General features: G+C 25.4%; 3 protein-coding genes across 11 annotated transcripts; 2 read left to right on the forward strand and 1 right to left on the reverse strand.

The window, feature by feature from the left end:
* The first annotated feature begins 5 nt into the window (after positions 1–5).
* LOC114125448 (cytochrome b5-related protein-like) lies at positions 6–11,120 on the forward strand. 3 transcript variants are annotated; one of them, XM_027989101.2, is made up of 6 exons: positions 6–143; positions 6,341–6,559; positions 6,980–7,377; positions 7,806–7,994; positions 8,166–8,369; positions 10,039–11,120. In XM_027989101.2, the coding sequence occupies exons 1-6, from the start codon at positions 114–116 to the stop codon at positions 10,331–10,333; spliced, it is 1,335 nt and encodes a 444-aa protein (XP_027844902.2). In that variant the 5' UTR covers positions 6–113; the 3' UTR covers positions 10,334–11,120. The 3 variants fall into 3 exon arrangements, with proteins under 3 accessions (XP_027844902.2, XP_050056393.1, XP_050056394.1); XM_050200436.1 differs by lacking the exon at positions 6–143 and adding an exon at positions 3,153–3,274 and having other exon boundaries at positions 10,039–11,119; XM_050200437.1 differs by lacking the exon at positions 6–143 and adding an exon at positions 3,440–3,689.
* A 1,118-nt stretch (positions 11,121–12,238) lies between these two features.
* On the forward strand, positions 12,239–19,067 carry LOC114125449 (calmodulin-A-like). 7 transcript variants are annotated; one of them, XR_007604028.1, is made up of 7 exons: positions 12,239–12,555; positions 12,635–12,668; positions 14,521–14,622; positions 15,022–15,306; positions 15,377–15,419; positions 16,471–16,754; positions 18,693–19,067. XR_007604028.1 is itself a non-coding variant. In XM_050200712.1 (6 exons), the coding sequence occupies exons 1-5, from the start codon at positions 12,463–12,465 to the stop codon at positions 15,406–15,408; spliced, it is 546 nt and encodes a 181-aa protein (XP_050056669.1). In that variant the 5' UTR covers positions 12,239–12,462; the 3' UTR covers positions 15,409–15,419; positions 17,866–18,108. The 7 variants fall into 7 exon arrangements, 4 of the variants coding, with proteins under 4 accessions (XP_050056669.1, XP_027844905.1, XP_027844904.1 ...); XR_007604030.1 differs by having other exon boundaries at positions 16,604–16,754; XR_007604029.1 differs by lacking the exon at positions 18,693–19,067 and adding an exon at positions 17,866–18,108.
* LOC114125447 (general transcription and DNA repair factor IIH helicase subunit XPB) lies at positions 15,362–20,432 on the reverse strand. Its single transcript, XM_027989100.2, has 12 exons — positions 20,173–20,432; positions 19,400–19,489; positions 19,075–19,316; positions 18,664–18,975; positions 17,673–17,917; positions 17,511–17,617; positions 17,073–17,195; positions 16,835–17,008; positions 16,496–16,764; positions 16,258–16,422; positions 15,846–16,181; positions 15,362–15,777 (listed from the first exon to the last, which is right to left on the reverse strand). Exons 1-12 carry the CDS (start codon positions 20,198–20,200, stop codon positions 15,541–15,543), a joined length of 2,328 nt encoding a protein of 775 aa, XP_027844901.2. The 5' UTR covers positions 20,201–20,432; the 3' UTR covers positions 15,362–15,540.
* Positions 20,433–20,831: the final 399 nt, after the last annotated feature.

Consider the following 20,831-nt stretch of genomic DNA (forward strand, 5'->3'; position numbering starts at 1 on the left):
AAGCTGCGCAACAGACAATCGATAATGATCATTAATTATAAGTCAAATAACAATTTACGAGAATAAGTATTTTATTTTTAATAACAAAATAATATTTACATTACGATATCGTCATGAAATGTGAACGGTCAGACTTCCCAGGGGTAATTATATAACTGTATATTATTGTAATATAGCCCACAGACCACAGATAATAATCCGTATAGAATTATAAGTGAATAATAATTAATGTTTAATAACATTCAATTAAAATATTTAATACTTTCGGGCTTCGACCAACCGCAAAAGCTTGAGAAGCAGGAATTCGTTATTCGAGTTATCATTTAGATATTATTTACTATTTATATTTATCTCTCTCGAGTAGAAGTGTAATAGTTGGCAACAAGTTATTATTAAAATAAATACTAAATAGGTAATTTATTAGGTACCTATTATTTATTAAATATGTACCTATTAAAATTTAAAATATAAAATTTATATTTTATGATATTATAACTTTTTAGTTATTACGTTTGTTCTTTGTTATTACCTAGGTATTAATTAATAGGTTAGATTAGATTAGGTTATAGTTAATTAACCACTAAATATATACTATTTTTTTTTTTATCTAAGTGATCTTGGTTATTTGTAAATCAGTTATAATTTGTAAATTTGATGAATTAACTTATTTCTCATCTATCTATTCCGTGTACACGGAAACCGTGTATGTGTGAAAAGGGCCTAACTGAGAACAGAATATTCTATAGTGTTGATTGTGAATTTCTAATAATTATTACTTGACAATAAATTTACTTTACAGCGTGTATATACGACGGAAACAATATAGAATATTAGAATCTGTTGATTTTATTATGTGATTTTTAAGCATAAAAAAAATCTTAAAAATCTATAAATTTTATTTTGTAAATAATTAATAAAGTAGTGTTAATCCTAAGGTGGAGGGGTTAACTTTATTTTCCGCCCAATTACTATAAGATGAACTCTTAATATTTAATAGCCACACTTTGACTGTGTTTATTAATTATAATTTATAATAATTATTATTATTATATACGACATAATAATTAATTAGTATATTTTTTTAATTATTAAACTTGTTTACTTCTTGCGTCCCAGATTTTATTTATTGCGAGTAAGTTTCGTCTAAATCAAAAAGGTAAAAGCAGCTATGTCATAGCTTATTTACATTTCCAACTCCCAAGGCGTTTATCAATTGAACTCGATAGCTGTTTTCGGCATTTAAAAAATGTACCAGTTACCCTCAAATATTATAATAAATGAAATAAGCGACTATAATACCAACTCGTAAAATAGGGGTGATAAATAAATAAAGTAAATAATTTAAAATTTATATAATATATTATAAAAATAATGAAAATTGTTCCTATTAATAATAGAAATAGCTCAACTGGTGTAAAGTGACGACGAAATCGGTTAGAAACCGGTATATAGGTATAGCAACGAAAATTTATTAAAATAAGCTTTATCGCAATATGCGAGTTATAATTTCAATAATTTAATATCTAAATTATTTGCTCTCATTTTATACTATTTTATTTACTTTTTTGACAAATTACATTGCGTGCTACTTCTAATTTAAATTATTGTATTTATTCTTTTATTATATATATATATATATATTATACATTATACATATTATTATTTATATATTTACCTCTACTATTTTGCGGATTGGTATTGTAATAATATAATATATGAGGACAACTGGTATATTTTGCTCACAATAGTTTTTTAGGGGGGGGGGGAGAAATTGGTATTTAAAAAAGTACTTTTGAGGGCAACTGGTTCCTGCCTTTTTAGTGTCCCATAATATTGTTTCTTTTTTTTTTAATTTTGGTGAATTTTATGAGTATCAAAAAAACAGTATTTTTGGTTTAACACAAATAATCGTACTGAAGAATTATTGTAAACTGAAAATATAATACAAGTAAACTACAGAATCTATTATCGACATAATTTTTATTAGTATCTATTATAATCTTATCAAATCTGACAACTAACTTATTGTATGATCTAAGATTGTATGTATATATTTTGTAGTTTTGTATTCTTTACTCTATATTTTATACATAGCACAATTAAAGGTACCATATTAAATAATATTAGTACCCTATACTATAGTGCAGTTTATTAATTATCGAATGAATATTGACTTCAGTGACACGATAACATTGACAATAATAGTATAGGCGTATAATAGCTGACTTGCGTCCACAAAGCGCAACGTAAGTTATCAGTTGAATTTCCTACCTATAAAATATACACTTTTCTGGGACGCAATAAATAATATGCAGCTGGTTTACGAATTATTCTAATCGACTTAATTATATAATATTATTTAACAATACAGTAAAAATTATTATTTATGATGGTTAAAATCGCAATGCATATTATTATTTTATGTATAATAGGTAGGTATATAACAATAATTGTGATAGAGATCCCTTAGAAGCTTAGAACATTAAATAAGGAGGAATTAAAGTTATATATTCTAAAGTATGTACGTTCTAGATGATCTTTATTCAAAGATTTTCATTACAAAAAAAAAACCGTTTTCAAACTTTTTAAATATGCTGTTGTTATAAACACTGACAACTAGTAACAGTCATCATATTAGGTTAGAGAAGGTACTCATTTATGGGGTTTGGTAAGTTCCCACAAAAAAAAATAATAAGTAAGCGGTTACATATTATATAAGTATCATACCCTTACATTTATTCATAATTTCGCTAAATTTTTAGTGGCAATCTGTTTCAGGAAAATATTTTAGTCTATAGATTTATATATATATATAAGTACACTATAGGTACTACATAGTGTAATATAAGGTATATAATAACTGAAAATTGAACTTATCTAATTGCAATCATGGACCCTAAAATTAAATGCTTGAATTATAATTTATAAGTATTAAGCATATTATATATATACATATAATTGAGCAATTCATTTGTCAAAACTAAAAGAGTTTTATATTATAATTACGATGAAAAATTTAAATTATATTTAATTGTTTTTATTCATATAGCCATATAGGTAATAAGTAGAATTAGGTAAACATGATTGTCCTTGTATGTTATTGGTGGAGACTTGTGAACCTTAGTATAAAATATAGTTCCGTTGTTTGACTCAAATATATGTCAATTTATAATTGTCTTATAGCTACACGCTTGCTTGTAATTTTTCTTCTACGAGAAGTTATTATTTAAATTGTTTGATTCCGCCATTATATTTTCAAATTTTTTCTACGTTGGTAAGTAAAACTGTATTTTAAGGCATTTCATCATTCTGTTTACATAGTATTTGTAATTTGTTTATACCTATATTTTCGTTTACAAATATCGATTTTTTCATTAATTAATTGTTACTATTTTTTAAAAGAAATCTAAGTTTTGTGATAGAATAAAGAATATAAGAAATAAGGATACATTAAGATTTAATTAAAACCAACGTATCGTTGTTGTATATTATTGTATGATAGACATATGTGGTGCCAAGGAAGAGAAGTATAAAATCTGTCGGAAACAATCTGACATCTGTCTACTAAACACATATCAACATTTTTATTATTTTTTTATCTCTTAACAATAAATGAGTAATCGCCTACTAAAATCGTAATAATAATTAACACTCAACAGTTGACATCATATGGATAATAGTCGCATAAGGTATTGTAAAAGTATTTCAATTTTATATATCTAATGTAAAATAAATAACAAGAACTGTTAAAATCAATTGCATGAAAAACCTATAACTTATAAAAAGTTTATCCATAATCCATGCAATGAAAAAATATCATTTTAAAATTCACTCTTTGCAAAATCCCCTTATCTATCATATGTCTTCAAAATTGTCTCTAACAATCCATAAAGTAGTTTTAAAAGAAAATTTCCACGATATGCTATTATTAGTTATTATTTTTTACTTAGTTAATTTATTACTTTTATAACCTATAACTAGTAATGTAATGTATTTTATGTATAGGTATCAGTACCTATTAAACTATTACAGTCTAGAGAAAGCGTATTTTGTTGTAGGTATTATAGGAAAAAAGCTATCATACGTTTTTAGTCTTCAATATACTTTTAATTTGTATACATATGCATCGAGGCCAAAATAGTACGTATAATCAGTGATGTTTTTGCAATTTTTCAAGGGTATACGCATCAGAGTCTCGAGTCCCTACTTTTTTATTCAAAAAATTCTGCAATTCTCTGTAAAATTAACTTTTATAAATTATGACAGTCTAGAAAATTTCTAGCTTTACTCATATATTGATACTTCACTCAGTTAACATAATGAATTTTACTAAATTTAGTTTGGTTTAGTTTGCAATTATATTATAAACAATTTAAGAAATTTTAAAAATATTGAATGCATTTCAAATAGGTACTAGAAATACTTACATTACCTAATTTATAAAAAGATATTGAATATTATTTAAAAATAATGTGTTATATTATTATAATATTATGTATAAGAGCTTTATATTATAGTATTATTATAAATAATAAATTATTTTTAGGTTTTTATATTATTAAATTCAGACATTTTACTGAAAGAGAGGTTCACTTTTTTGATTATTATGTATATTTTATAGTGTTATGATTTATATCATAATATCTTATAAATTGTAATTATTATTTTTATTAACTTATAAGTTATAACTATTCTAACTATGGGAATGTCACTAAATAGTACCTATATAGGTACGTTATTAAAATATTGATAATAATTATCGATATCTTATTGAATATAATTAGATGAGTTCTATAGGGAATCGTAACGAGTATTGTATATTTAAATCATTTAATAAATACATTTTTCTGATAAATGTATTTGTCGTGGGGGAGTATTTTTCCACCTGAAGTATACCTATATTGGCTATATTCAACATTATGCATTATAATGGTGCAAATAAATTATAGATCCAAGCCTACAATTACCTATTGTAATACTTTCAGAAAACATTATAGAATTTTTTCGTTTTATAAATATATATTTTTTTGCTTTTTGGAATTATAGTATTGGCCATACTAATTTTTAAGTAAAATTTTATGATTTCTTTCGTACCAAAATATTTTGCCCTATGTGAATTAGTTTTTGGAGCTATAAAAACGCTTCAATACTATATTTTATAGAGTTTTCTAATAATAAATTGAATAAGTTGGTACTTTGCGTGTGTGGGTTAAGAAATAATTATCCTGTAATTTTCATAATGTATATGAAGTTATACCTAATATGTAATACACATAAAATATATTGTATTATTGTAATATTATATGTATTCTGTAATCTTCCATTTTTTAGTTTACCTAACATTTGGCTGTCAAATGAGTAATGACGTATATAATTGTATTATAACATATACAGGAATTTTAAATCAATTAATATATAATTTTACTATTTAAATGCTTATAGTACCTACTAAAAGTGTTTATACCGCGTAATATAATATATTTTAGTTTTAAATATTATGTATATAAGTACTAAGTAACTATACTTTAAACTTTAAACATGTCTATAAATTATAATATTGTTTTTGATAATTAGAAGTAATTTTCACATGTCAACTAGGAAATTAAGTGACCATTACAACATAGGTACGAAGTAGCACTTATCGATTCATTATTTAATTAAATTGAAATAATTATGTACGGATAATATATGAATATATCTACGCAATGCATTAAATTCTGGGAACTCGTAAAGTAGAAAAATACTAACAAATTTAATACGTTAACGGATAATTATTCACAAAATGTTTAAGGTTGAGCAACTTCTATATACTTGTACAGTTGTATTTGTGAATAATTGAACTTATTATTTCTTGTTTAAAGGGGGGGGGTTATTAAGATAATACATATTTTAACTTAATGACTGGAAATTAGGATAAAATTAAAAATTGATTCTTATTTATTTTATTTTATTAAATGCTGACATTTTTGCTATTTGATTTCCGTGGTTTATTGATTTAATAACGCACTTCATTACTCTACATTAAATTATATATTCCTTCATCACGTTTTGTTAAATCTATACTTTTCAATACTTTACTGTTTAACAATTTTATACTATTGTGTATATCTATAATGTGAAAAAATGTTTAAGCAACCCAATCTTATAATTTATGTACCATATTATATTCATTTACTATAGTGATTAGAATATTGAATAATTGAATATAATGTTTACTACTTTATACAGTCTATTATAAGTTAATATTTATAACTATTGTATTATATAGGTACGTTTAATTTTTATATTATACTATGTAATAGAGAAAAAGTTCTGTTTATTTTTTATGATTTTATTTTAGAACTATATAATACAAATGGCTCCGAGAATTAGTAGTTGGCCTGTATGGAATAATTTAATAAGTACAGACAACAATATAAGATCGGCGGACAGTTGGATTGAAGCACGTCGAAAGGAAGATGGCGCAGACGGGTTATGGAGAATTTACGATGGACTGTATGATCTTAAACAATGGATACATAAACACCCCGGAGGATCTCAATGGCTAGAAATTACAAAAGTATGTACCTACATATTTCGTAAAAATAAGTTAACTGGCCCATGCCATATATACAAAGCAACATCATATTCAAAATTCTGATATTACATGAGTGTGTGTTATGACGTTAAGTTTAAGTACCAACTTATTTTGAAGTTTCAAATGATTATTCATTATTATATATATACTATTTTATTGATGACTATTCGCCAGAATCAAAGACAAAAACTTATAAGTTATATATATTATAAATATAAATATTTTATTCTGAAATAATATAGGTATTTAACATATAATGTAGAAGAAAAATTAATTTGGCTTAATTAATCATAATTTACCATAAAATACTATTGTAAATGACAAATATTGACAGAAAAATCTCCACATTTAATCATTATATAATCGTATTTAAGTAAATAATTTATGAATCATATATTTTAGGGTACGGATGTTACAGAATTATTTGAAACGTATCATGTTAATCAAAAAGCTGCAAAGGAAGTGATGCGTAAATTTTACGTGTGTCAAGCAAAGTCAACAAGAAAATCACCTTTCACATTCAAACCCGATGGATTTTATAACGTATTAAAGTCTAGAGTTAACAAGAAGTTATCTGATATTAACCATCGTGATATTTCCATTAAATCTATACTAGTTATCGATACTTGGTTCTTCGTAACACTAATCCTCAGCGCGGCAGTCGCTCAAACTCAAAGCACATTTTTGGCCTTATTGGCAGGTGTCAGTTTGGCGCTAGGAACCGTTGCAAGTCATAATTTCACTCACCTTAAGGACAATTGGAGGATGTATTACATGCAGTTAAGCTTATTTTCAGTGAGGTAGGTTATTTATTTATTTGATAGTAATAAACGCCCTTGTTTGGGCTCAGTGCAGATAATCTGGATAATACTTATTACCTATATAGAGTATATAGTTAATTAGTTGAAATAGTTTTATGATTAATTATACTATTCAATTTACAATAATTATGATAAATATGATAATAAACATAAATAACCTAACCTAACATAGGAACTAGAAAAAGGCATATATTTTAATTATTTATGAGTAAATTAAAGATTATAACTTGATTGAACTTTCATTAATAAAAAATCAAAGTGAGTAAATGAATTACTTATAATATTAGTATTCTATTAATTATTTATCTATGTATCTATTAATTTATATGCTATATAATAGCTTTATTGATAATTGATTGTGTACTTCTGTAATAGTTATAATTTTTGAACTTCATTTTACAATATAGAGAATGGAGAATATCGCATGTAATCAGTCACCACGTTTACACCAATACAATACTAGACTTAGAGATGATATTGTTACATCCGTTTATTCATTGGTTTCCGACCAATGACAAACCGTCATTAGTTCGTTATGTACCGTACCTTACTCTCGTTGTCTACCCTTTTATTGCACCAGGACAATTTGTCGTCAGGTAAGTTTACAAAATTATTTTTACAATCGGGACTTGCAAATGTTATACAATACAACCATACCTAAAAGTAATTATTTATAGGTATTAATTTATAGTAATTTCGTTATTGTCGTATATATACAGTTGTATAGATATACAAATATAAAATATTATAATAGGTATGTATTTCAGAACGTTCAAACGCATGAATGATAAAGCTGACTTTCTAATGTTCGTTATCCCTGGTATATTGATGCTTTGTGGCCACATGACCATTGGTTCGGTGTTTAATATGTGGCTTATTATGATACTGACAAGTAGTTTTGTGTTTTCATTTCTTGGATTTAGTGTTTCTCATCATTTTCCTAATAACTTCCATGATGGAGACCATATAAGGTAAGAATAAATCGAATATAATATAGTTGAATATTTATTAGTTGAATAATTAACTAAATATAATACTTATTCTTATTATCTCATTTATACACCCACTATTGTGTGTGTTACTGAAGCACGCAACACGGCATGGACTATAAAATAGCCTCTACTATATATCAGTATTGGCTTAAAATAATTAATAACTAGTAATAAAAATACAATATGAATAATTTTGTACATAGTTGTTATATTATTATAATTATTCTGTATGACTGTATAGTGTATGTATAGTATACCTATATGACTATATGAATATGTGATGTTATTGTTGTAAATTAGTTCAAACTACTGTATTACTATTTCTTATGAGTAGAGCTCAGATTATATAGAGCATATATGATTCTTTTTTATATTACATAACATGGAAATCTAATTTTTATACATACATTTATTTCACCAATTTATTTTTGGTTTTTTATTGTTTTTTTTTCAATTACTCTAGCTGTGGGTTTTTATATGTTTATTATGCTATTAAAATAAAATAATAATAATAATAATAATTAATAAGAAATGTAAAAACCCAGAATGCGGACTAAATGGTTGTATTGGGTTATTATTGTTGTTATATTGTTATAATATTATCGTTATCTTCTTGAATTTTAAATGTATGAAACTTATAGATTTTCAATCTACATAATATATTAAAATTATAGAGTGAAGTACTTATACCTACGAGTTATACGGTCAGTATGCTATAACATCGATAACGACCATTTCAAAATTTATTAGATAATTTAAATGTTGTAATTTTTAACCTCTTGTATATGAAGTATGACTATCCATCGAATGATCACTTCAGTGGATGTAAAGAGTTCGTTTTCTATGTATAAAAATATTCTGTCGGACAATAGAGTCAGTTTCACTACTGAAAATCTAGGGAAATACATGGTAGTTAATACTTTTTTAATTATTTTTTCAATTATTTTTATTGATTTTTATAACTAGTTCATGTTAATTTTTGTTTTTTAGTTGCTTATTATGCTTTAAAATTCGAGCTCTACTCATAATTAATAATATTGTATAGTAAGAAAAATATATTATAAAATTGAATAAGACGTATCGATGTCGTCTCCGTTTATAATAGTATTTCGCTCTTTATGATTTAACATTGAAAATTTAACAATTTAACACACATTAGGATTTAAATTAGGTATATGACAGGATCATAAGGTTCTTATAATTGATAATTCCCTATTGATAATATTATTATATACTGGTAGTAGGCATATAGCAGAATAACTTGGTCGGTTTTTTAAATTTTGAGTAGAGCGATAAATATGTTGATTTTACAATTATATGTTTTTTTGTAATTGTCATCATTTATAAAATACCTAACATTGGGAGTAATTACTTTTAACAAATTGAAAAATAAGCAAATTATTTTGTAATTAAAAATTTATAGACTTTTTTCATATTTATACCAATAATTTATAACTCAAGTTATAAGATTTGAAAATTTAGTTTAAAGTTCTTTAAAAGGTTTTCAATCTATATTAAAAAAAAATGTCTATCGGAAAGTTAAATTAATTTTTAATGAGCATTTAAAGTTCATATTTTTACGTCATTGCATATTTGCTATAAAATAATTATTTAGTATTTATTAACCGATTTATACTATTTTATTTAGTGATAAAGACATCGATTGGGGACTTCATCAAATAGATACCAGCGTGGAACGGAACGAAATAACTGATAATGTATTTGTATCTTTGGTAACGTTTAGTGACCATACATTGCATCATTTATTTCCGGCTTTAGATCACAGTTTAATACCATTCTTGCAAGACATTTTCCTAAATACATGTGAAGAATTTGGGTTAGATAGGACATCGAAACCATTTACATCTATTATACGCGGACAGTTTAAGCAATTGGTTCGCCTGACTCCAAACAATCCTAAGAGAAAACATCGTTGGAATTGATTTAGGAATGAAAAATATTATCTATTTTTGTATTATAAAGCTTAAATTATTAAAAGCTTTTCGCTAAATTATACACAGTGACTTTTTTAACAAATGATTTCACTTCAAAAGTTAACTTCTAATATACTGTATATAATTAAGTGCAAATTTTATAAATGACGCAAATGTACCTACCTATATTATTCAAAATATTAATTAAAATAATACATATAATATTATGTATTATACTGTATGCACATTGCACCTATTATATAAATTATTATATTATATATTATGAATTATGAGTTATAGTTTCTAGATAGTTTACAATTCATTGTTTATGTCATTAAGTCATAACATAGGTACCATTATACCAATAGACCTAACCTAAATTGTATTGGGTAGTAGATGTAAAACATATTGTAAAAATTTCTTCATTGTATCATATATATTTATAAAGGTCTATTGCTTACAAAATTACATAAGTATGTCATACTTATAAAATGTTGTTATGTTAATTGTTAATATTATTTATGTACTTATTCAATGTAATATTCTATATAAGAAATCATTATATATGCTTACTTATTGGAGCAGGGTATGGGGGGTTAAACATCTAAAACCCAGATTACTAGCGAATTATTACGCAAATAACCAGTTTTTTACCAAATCGATTTTTTTATTTGGTTGTTATTAAAAACTAATCGCTGTAAATACTTGAAATTTTCACTAAATGTTTAAATTAGTGCTATCTATGAACAGTTAAATTTTTAAAATATTTTGACTTTTTTTGAGGTATTTGTAGTCAACCAAAATTTTCTATTTTTTTAAGTATTTTTTTTAATTGTCGATAAAAAAATGTTGGGTTTTCAAAAAACTTTAAAATTTAATACAAGGTTCCTTATGATGTGTTGTTCTTATTGTAGTTTAAAAAAAAAATCAACAACTGTTACCCACAATTTTTTTTTATAAGCGGTTATAGTTCAAATTTTTACGATGTCAAAATTACGAAAATTTGCTAGTAATTTTGTAATTGAAAAATTAAAAAATGTTTTGTGCTTATATCTAAGATTACAAAATGCAACACTATATTTTTTAAAAATTTTCCTTCAAATAGCTATATAGAGAAAAATCAAAACATCATAATAATTAATAGGAAAAATTGTATGTGGGTGTTTAAATTTTAAATGTTTACGAAATCGCGTAATGCTATTTATAAGCATTTGAAATATTCGTTTTTGTTTATTTTTTTTTTGTATAAATATCAATAAAATTTTTTTGGCTGAGTCCAAATACTTGAAAATTTAATACAAAGTTCCTTATAAGTTAGTCTTATAGTGATTTAAAAATTATAAGAATATATAGCACCAATTTTTTTATTAGCATTTGAAGTTCAAATATTGACAACAATTCGTCAAAATCCTGTATATTTGCAAAATTATTTTGTAGGTGTAATTCATAAATTTTTTTTATAAGTAGCTATAAGAGTTAAACATTTATACAACTAATACAAGATTTTCCATAAGTTTGGCTTACAATAATTATAAAATAACTTAAATTTTAGTGTATTCAGGCCATTAAAACATAACCACCTTTTTCACCAACCACTGGAAATTATATCCTAGGCTGAAAAATCATCTCCGTTCAAAACCGTTTATCGTATACAATGATACCTATCATTGGATTCAAGTTTAATACATCCATTATAGTGACCTACTATACAGCAGAGCGATACCCACTTGACCTCGCTTTTTTTAGTTATTATTACCTACTTATTAATATTGTGTATAATTTTTCATCCACTGGCAGTTTAAGTGTTTAACACTTCTGTCTAAAAATAAATTGGCTTATTTTCTGCAGTGGGAGACGTTTATACGTGTAATAATATATATTAATAACAAAAATAATAAACACATCCAACTTTCTGAAGATGACGACGCCAATTTTTTTTTCTTTTTTTCGTAAATATATACTTAGTATAATACTCTTATATTAAAATTATACCGTGCACGGGTGCACGTTTTATTTACCCGGAAAATGTGGTTCAAGCTTTTAGTTTCTTAAAGCGTAAATTAAAAAAAAAAAAGTTATTATTTATCAATTATTACTACAAATCAATCAAATAATTGTCTACGGATATACAAATTACAATGAGTGCGAAAAATAGTGATAATGACCGTTATAAAAATGAATATTCGAGAATAAGGAAACTGACGAGTAGATATGATATACGGACTCAATCAGTACTATACTTAACACTTTTATTATTTTAAATAACTTATAATGATAAACGAGAACATTTACAACAACATTTTATTTCAGAATGAATTTGGTTTGTCTGAAGATCAAGTTGCTGGTAAATTTGTTTTTATATTTATTTATCTAGTTGGTAACTTTATTATTTAACATATAGCTATAGGTATAGGTAACTAATATTACAATACAATATATTAATATTATTATATATTATTGTCTAAATTAAACTTAACTACATAATTCATTCAATACCTTTTTGTTTAAAATGATTAAGAAATGACATTACTTCAATAATAAAATGTAACAAGTGGCCAGTAGGTAAACATAAAAACCACGGAGGCATGAACTATATTATATTATAAGTTACGATAATCATCAATAACTATTAAGTTGTATATCTTTATAATAGTACATAGTAGAATTATTTTATTCTCATTAAAGTTATTATGATTGTATGTTATTATTGTTGTACAAAATAAGTTATTAAAATTCATAAAAAAACATTTTATTATATAATAATTTACATAAAAAACTATAATTTTTTTTTTTACGTTTTCTATTAATGAAAACAATGACAACTAGTTTATTAAATCGAAACAATCAATACGTTTAAAAATGCTATTCTCAATGTCAATGCATAATAATTTATATTCTTTTTTAAAGACAGAGAATAGATACTTGCAAGTTGCATTGGCTATTAAAATTGGAATACCTATAGGTATAGGCGGTATGGTACCTAAAATTTACATTATATAATCTTAATACAATTAATATATTAGAAAAATGTCCGACAAAGGTAAATTAGATAATATTAATAAACCAATTTACGATTAAAACTTAAAATATATTATCTATACATAGCATGTAGGTACCTACCTAACCATTGTCCATAATTATAGGTAGGTAGGTACCTATTAAGATTAATTTACCTATGTAGTATGTATAATTAGACGTATAAAACAATTGTAATTTTTACTTAAGTTGTAATAACAGTCGGCGCTAAAAATTATAATAGGTAAAAATATATTTATATACCTACTCATAATATGCATAAAAATATAAAATACTAATTTTAGGTACTATGTGCCATATAATGCGAATAATGATAATATATAATAGTAGATAACTACTGTCAAGTAATTTAGCGCCCCAGGGCAAATTTTCATTTGGGGCTTCAGGTAGCATATCAAGCGCAAATATAGGCGCCCCCTTACTTTTACAAAATTAAGGCGCCCGGGGGCAATTGCCCCTCTTTACACGGCTCTGTAGGTACCTACGAGACTAGTGTTACTACTTACTGCGTACTACGTACCTATGTCGTATAATGACTGTAATTTCTTCGTAGACCGACGTATTTTGTATATATTATTTGTGATAATTGATGAACCTACTTCCTCCACATTAATGCGAAACTCAACCTAACTTTTACATTAGAATAATACTGCACACGACTGCAAATTAGGTATAAATTATCTATACATAATTGTATTATTACATATTTACAACGTTTATGTTTCTGACGAATATTTTTCAAATTTTCCGCAATTCTAAATGACAGCGGTTCCCATCCCATGGGCCATGAACCATATAATATTAAATATATATTATATGCATATGAATACGTATATAAGTGTGCTATTAGTTGGCCACATAGATTTTTTAAACATAATTATTATATTATGAACACAAAGATTGTGAATAAGATATAGTAGATTAAAAATATTTACAAAACAAAAGTTAGGCATTACATAATATACCTAGTTGTTATTAAATATTAGGTATATAACACATTTGTCATTTATTTTTGTTGAACTTTCAACTTGGTACATAATACTCACAAACCTATATATATTATATATATATATTTTAATCAATGAATGTGTCCAACTTTGTAGCTTTTAACCATCATTAAATAAAAAAAATTATACTTATAAATTAGTTTTTTTGTTTAGAATTCAAAGAAGCATTTATGTTGTTTGATAAAGACCACGATGGACGAATTACTGAGGCAGAACTAGGAGTGGTTATGCGATCTCTGGGACAGAAGCCTACTGGTAGGTAAATCTATATGAGTCATATGATGATATTTTAATACCTATGTATTTTTAATATTTTAAATTAATTACTATACAGATAATTTAGGAGCCTTTTATTACATTCCCAAACTTTTTGTTTGAATAGGTATCTACTTGCATTATCATGGTAATTAGAATATTGAAAAAAATATTAAAAGCTTATAAATAACTAGCAAATGTTTTATCACATATGGTGTATAAAAATGTTGAAATAAATGTTTAAGAGTTAATTTCTTAATAAGATATAAAAGTATAAAAAAAAAAAAAAATAGTTTTTTGTAATAAACTGATGTTATGTAAATAGTTATCTCTTAAAAAATTATAAATAAATTTATTAAATAATTATCGATTCTTAACTTATTATATACTTATGTTTAGAAACTGATTTGAGAGGTATGGTTAAAGAAGTGGATAAAGATGGCAATGGTAGTATTGAATTTGATGAATTCCTACTAATGATGGCAAGAAAACTAAGAGCAGTAGATGGTGAAGAAGAAATGCACCAGGCATTCAGAGTATTTGACAAAAATGGTGATGGTTTCATAACATTTGATGAACTCAAACGTGTTATGTGCAGTATCGGAGAACGACTTACCGATGAGGAAATTGAGGATATGATAAAAGAAGCCGATTTAAATGGCGATAAAAAAATTGATTATAATGGTAATGATGAATGTTAATAATTTAATATATTCAATTAAATTAAAAACAATAAAAATATTTTCTGTTTTAGAATTTATTACAATAATAAGTCCTAAGAAATAAATCAAATAACGGTAAGCGAAAAATAAATATTTTTATACTTAATACTGTAGAAATACAAACATTTGATTTGATTAAGAAATTAACATTTATTTTATTAGATAAAAAATATGATACCATAATATTATAAAAACATCACTTTCTGAATTTTTTGAACAACGGATGTTTTACACCAGAATTTCTCTTGAATTCTGCATAGACTGCATCATCAGCACCAGACATAGAACTCATTTTACCAGACATTTTCTTATAGGACTTGGATGTACCCTCATACGGCATTCTTTCCTCATCTGCATCTGTGTCATTGGCTGCTAATACTTTACTTAATAATAAACCTTGGTCTTCTCTACTAGAATAAAAAAGCTCTGGATCCTAAAGTAAAATATACAGTATAATAACAAAATATTTTTTTTACTAATTTTCATTTAAATATAGATTACCTCATTCATTCCAGCCAGTTTTGTTACCACTTTGTAACTGTATCCTTGATCGATAAGAAATCTTTGTCGTTTTCTTGAATAGCTCATTTCCATCGTGTCTTGTGACACTAAGGTATAGAAGAATGCATTATATTCTTCAGCAATTGCAGTTTTCTTAGCTCGTAAGATACGACCTAGACGTTGAGCTTCTTGACGCCGGCTTCCACCATGAGAGGAAATTTGTATAAGAACATTAGCATCTGGCATATCAAATGATGTATCAGCAACTTTACTGACAAATATGGTATTCACTTTTGGATTTAATTTAAAATTTTGTATTATTTGGATTCTTTCTGCCTACACATATAAAATAATATACACATATTAATTATTAATTTAGTAAAACTTAAATTCATTGATAAAAATTTATTACCTGAGACGTTGGTCCATGAATGAAAGGCTTATTTAATTTTAAGGCATATTCTTTAAGAGCAAATACATTATCAGAGAATACAATAGTTTTGTCTCCTCGTTGTTCATGATAACGTATTAAAAATTGACAAGCACGAAATTTATTTGGATTCATCACAATAAAAAGCTGTACAAAAGACACATGTTAATAATATTATTTATTATATTGTTTTAGAAACATCAAAATTGTAATGCAATACCATTTTTTTACATGTTCTGGTAGCTAAATATTCACGATAAAATTCTGGAGCCATTGGACACCATACTTCTGAACACTGAACTTTGGCTATATAACCTTTTTGTTGCAGTTCCAACCAGTTAGCTTCATATAATTTAGGACCAATTAAAAAGTTTAAATCTGCAATTTTATCATCTTCTCGTAATAATGTGGCCGTTAAGCCCAATTTGCAATGTGATTGAACTAGTGTCAGTACACGTCGGAACATTTTAGCTGGTATGGTATGTACTTCTATGAAATAAAAATAAAAATAATACATATAAATCCCTGCTGAAAAAACTGAGCTTATTATATTACTTACCATCCAATACCATTATCCCCCATTCTTGCTCTTGAATCCATTTCATTGTTTGTTCAGCTTCCCAAGATCTCTTTTGTGTATGTGTTATCATTGAATAAGTTGTAATAAACACACCACAACCCATTAATTTGTCTTTAACATCAGAAGTAAATCTGCATACCAAACTGTCATCAGCTATGGAACAAATCTTATAACTTTAAATATGTATTTATTAAAATTTCCAAATGATAATAAGTACCTGTGGACCACATTTTAAACTGATATTTCCACTGTTCAACTGAAACTGCTGAATTGCATAGGACCAAAGCACGTTTACGTACAGTACAACAAGCTGTTACCCCTACTAAACTTTTTCCTGCTCCTAAAAACAAAATTCAACAAATAAATATTATATTAACATAATTTTAGCTTACTAAAGTGAGTATGTATTTTAAAAATACACATGTGACAATACACAGAAAGAGTATTTATTTAATACATATTGCTATTTAAGTATTATTTATACTAAAGTATATAGCAGTATATCAACATTAGATACTTGTTGTTTTATTAATAATAAAGATTCAGTAAATACTGAAAAATACTGAGAACCATTGGTTTAGTGCTATATTAAGTAATCAGATGACAACTGTAAAGTGTAAGTTATCTATTAAAATATGATATAGTTTATATTTACCACACGGTAACACAATAATTCCTGATCTTGCACGACTATTCCCAAACATTTTTCTCAAGCTCTTTTCTTGATAAGGTCTTAATGTTGCTTGAGGTTTTAAATCTATACTATAAATAAATAAAAATTTACAACTTGTTAATTTAAATAATTTAATATATTTACTTAATGTCTTTATTGACTTTGTCATTTTTAAAATCGTATTCAACTAAAAGAGGTGTATCAATTTCAATACAACGCTTTTGTATAATTTCAATTTTTTCTTGTTGAACTTCAAATGATACAAGATTTTGTGTTTTTTCTTCTTCTTCTTCTTCAACTTTATCAATTTTTTCATATAAATCTGTTATATCTTTAGGAACTACATCGTTCAGATGATCTTCTTTATCTTTTGAAGAATCTCCCGGAAACTAGAAGACAAAACAATATTTACAACTTTATCATGCAATAATAACTTTGTTAATTATTTATAAATAACTGCAAAATAAAGAGTTATATTTTATATGTTAAGTATACAAAAACATGTTTTTTTGAAAATTTTATAAATAATATTCCACATAGTACTCATTCATTATAAATAAATTATTGCTAACTACAATTATTTATGTAATATTCAACTATTAAGTTACAGATTAGTTCTAGTATAGGTATTGATTATTTTATATAAACATTATTTAATATTTTAAGTATTGAAAAAAAATAGATGATAACAATAGACAAAAATAATTATGAACTTATGTGTAGTATAGTCTACTAGAGTATAGCATAAGATAGCTACGGTATGCTATAATTGATTTATTTGTAGATATCAATAAATATATTTATCAAATATTGCCTATAACTTAGTTGATAGACTTGAGTCGTTGAAAATAAATTAATAAATTACTTTACATTTTACCTATATTTAGTCTCTTAATATGAATCTCAGCAAATTAAAAATTATTTAAGTTTCATATTTAAATCAAAAGACGAGGTGGTTACTTTGAGAAATTTTTTAGTATAAAAATAAAAATACATATTCTAAACAATTAAAATGTATTTTCTTTTATTCAAGTCACTATCTAGTTGTTGTTTTATTTTATGTCACTTAGTTACTTTCAAAAAGTAACTTACCCTGCACTAAAAATAAAAATAGAAATAAATAAAAGTATATTACATGTGATTTTTCTATTTTTTTTTCTTCAGTGATTAATGCATCAGTATCCTCCAGCCTTTTAAGACGACAAGAACCAATAACAGGATCTTTAAGAAGCTTTTGTAAGATATCTGGATGTTGTGATTCAATGAAGTATCGATTATGTTTAAGTACAAGCTTAACTTTTCCATAAGAAAGTGTACAGACAGTTATAAACTCTATTATACCATCAGGTATACTTGTTTTACTCAAACGTTTCAAGTATTCAATTATGTCTTTAGTCTCTAATCCAACACTTACAGCTGCATACAATGAATAAGCAGTTAATTTATACTGAAATTAAAAATCATATTTATAATTAATGTATTAGAATAATAACTATCAAGTTTTAGATATTATACAAAATAAATAAAAATAATCAAAAATGTTTACTTCGTGTAAATGAATTGGCCTACAAACTGGTTCAGCAATAGCAATCATAAAATCATGAGCATGGCGATACACAGGAGAATATGATTCAAGAAATATATGTCCATCAGGAGCAACCCATAATGGTCGAGATGCGTGATCTATTTTAAGGTTCATTTGTGATCTATAGTCTTTAGCTCCAAATTCATCTTCGACACTGTTTATTGTAGTTTCGGCAGTCTTTTTAGCTGCATTCGGTAAACCCTCTGAATTAAAAATTAAAGAAAATATTATTTAAACATTTAATTACAATAAGTATTAAATAATTTAAAACAATTTGACTAAAGACCTTCTTCATCAACAGCTAATAACACAGGATCATCCAAACCCATAGAATTTTCATCAAAATCATCTTTCTTTCGTTTTCTGCCTCTTTTTTCTAAAAAAAGAAATGTTTATTTAAAAAAATATAGAAAAAATATTAATACATTATAAAATATAAAATAATAAAAAATACATTATACTATAGCTAAATAAAGTTGATTTAAAATATAATCATTAGCAAATAGCTTAAAAAATTATAAAATTTAAAAAGTTTTGAATAAAAATAATGGTACTTCAAATTATTACATTTATAACATTCGCCTAATTTTAAAATTGTATTACTATTTAACAACTATAGAAATAGATGAATAACTAATAGTTGATTAATTATAATTCAAAATAATACTTTTTTTGGGGTAATTAAAATGTTAATATTTTATAAATCTTTAAACAGGTTATACTTTAATAGCTTGTCTTTTAGTTCTATAATACAACTTCATTAAAAGTATGTAAACCATACATTATGAAAGTATACAGCATATTGTATATAATACATTAATACTGTATCACAGAGTTGTTTAATATTTTAGTCCCATCAGGAGCAAATTGGTCTAGTGAGTTAATGATAAAATCTTTTTGACCCATTAATAAATAAAAATAAAGAATTATTATGATTCTATATCTACAATTTAACTTAATGATCATAGTGGTATAATTAGGGGATATTATTTATTGATATCGAGAGTACAATAGTCTATAGACCATTCACGAACTATAGTAAACTACTATAAAAATTACCTGGATGTTCTTTTCTTGTTTTGCCCATTTTTATTTAATGCAATGAAAAAGTAAACAGTGAAAAATTAATGCATATGATGGTATAGTGTATTACTATTATACAGACTAATATTGTTGTAAGTACTTCAGAAGAACCATCGATAATTCAGTTTTAGGCAATTAGGCATTACTCATTAGCGTAGGTAATGAAATAATAAATATGAATAGTCACAAGTTCACAACTCACAATTTACATTTTACAACATACACAACTATCTTAATTCAGTTTATGATAAAAATATTATTATCAAATTATCAAAGACCATCAACCGCGAACGGCGAGCGAACCTAGGTTACCCTCACTGAGATAGATAAGATATACTGGAGCGCGCACTCGGCCGTAAAAACGAGCCGTCGTGTTTGACGTTACCCCCACCACCGAAGGGCAAAACATTTCATTTTTACATAGGAAAATACGATGAATTTGTAAATAACAATTTATTTTCGTTCTTAATAGCTGAGATATTTAATCAAATGCCTATATAATCTCAAGCCTTTTCGTTAGTTTGTAATTTGTTACAATTTTGTATACCTAGTACCTATATTCAATATGGTTGTCTCGTGTTCAGCTTTTGGATGTACTAATAGGCACATTAAAGGTGGAAGTATTTAGTTCCACA

Source organism: Aphis gossypii, chromosome 2 (assembly GCF_020184175.1).
Source record: "Aphis gossypii isolate Hap1 chromosome 2, ASM2018417v2, whole genome shotgun sequence".
NCBI lineage: Eukaryota > Metazoa > Arthropoda > Insecta > Hemiptera > Aphididae > Aphis > Aphis gossypii.

Bases quoted from the DNA above. Each gene is read 5' to 3' on its own strand.
- LOC114125448 (XM_027989101.2), top strand. From the start codon at position 114: ATGAAATGTGAACGGTCAGACTTCCCAGGG. The intron at 6,560-6,979 runs GTATGTACCTAC...CATATATTTTAG, and splicing joins AATGGCTAGAAATTACAAAA to GGTACGGATGTTACAGAATT. The intron at 7,378-7,805 runs GTAGGTTATTTA...TTTACAATATAG, and splicing joins TTAAGCTTATTTTCAGTGAG to AGAATGGAGAATATCGCATG.
- LOC114125449 (XM_050200712.1), top strand. From the start codon at position 12,463: ATGAGTGCGAAAAATAGTGATAATGACCGTTATAAAAATGAATATTCG. The intron at 12,556-12,634 runs GTACTATACTTA...ATTTTATTTCAG, and splicing joins ATGATATACGGACTCAATCA to AATGAATTTGGTTTGTCTGA. The intron at 14,623-15,021 runs GTAGGTAAATCT...ACTTATGTTTAG, and splicing joins TCTGGGACAGAAGCCTACTG to AAACTGATTTGAGAGGTATG.
- LOC114125447 (XM_027989100.2), bottom strand. From the start codon at position 20,200: ATGGGCAAAACAAGAAAAGAACATCCAG. The intron at 17,618-17,672 runs GTAAATATATTA...ATTTATTTATAG, and splicing joins AAAGTCAATAAAGACATTAA to TATAGATTTAAAACCTCAAG. The intron at 17,009-17,072 runs GTACTTATTATC...TTTGTTCCATAG, and splicing joins GTTTAAAATGTGGTCCACAG to CTGATGACAGTTTGGTATGC.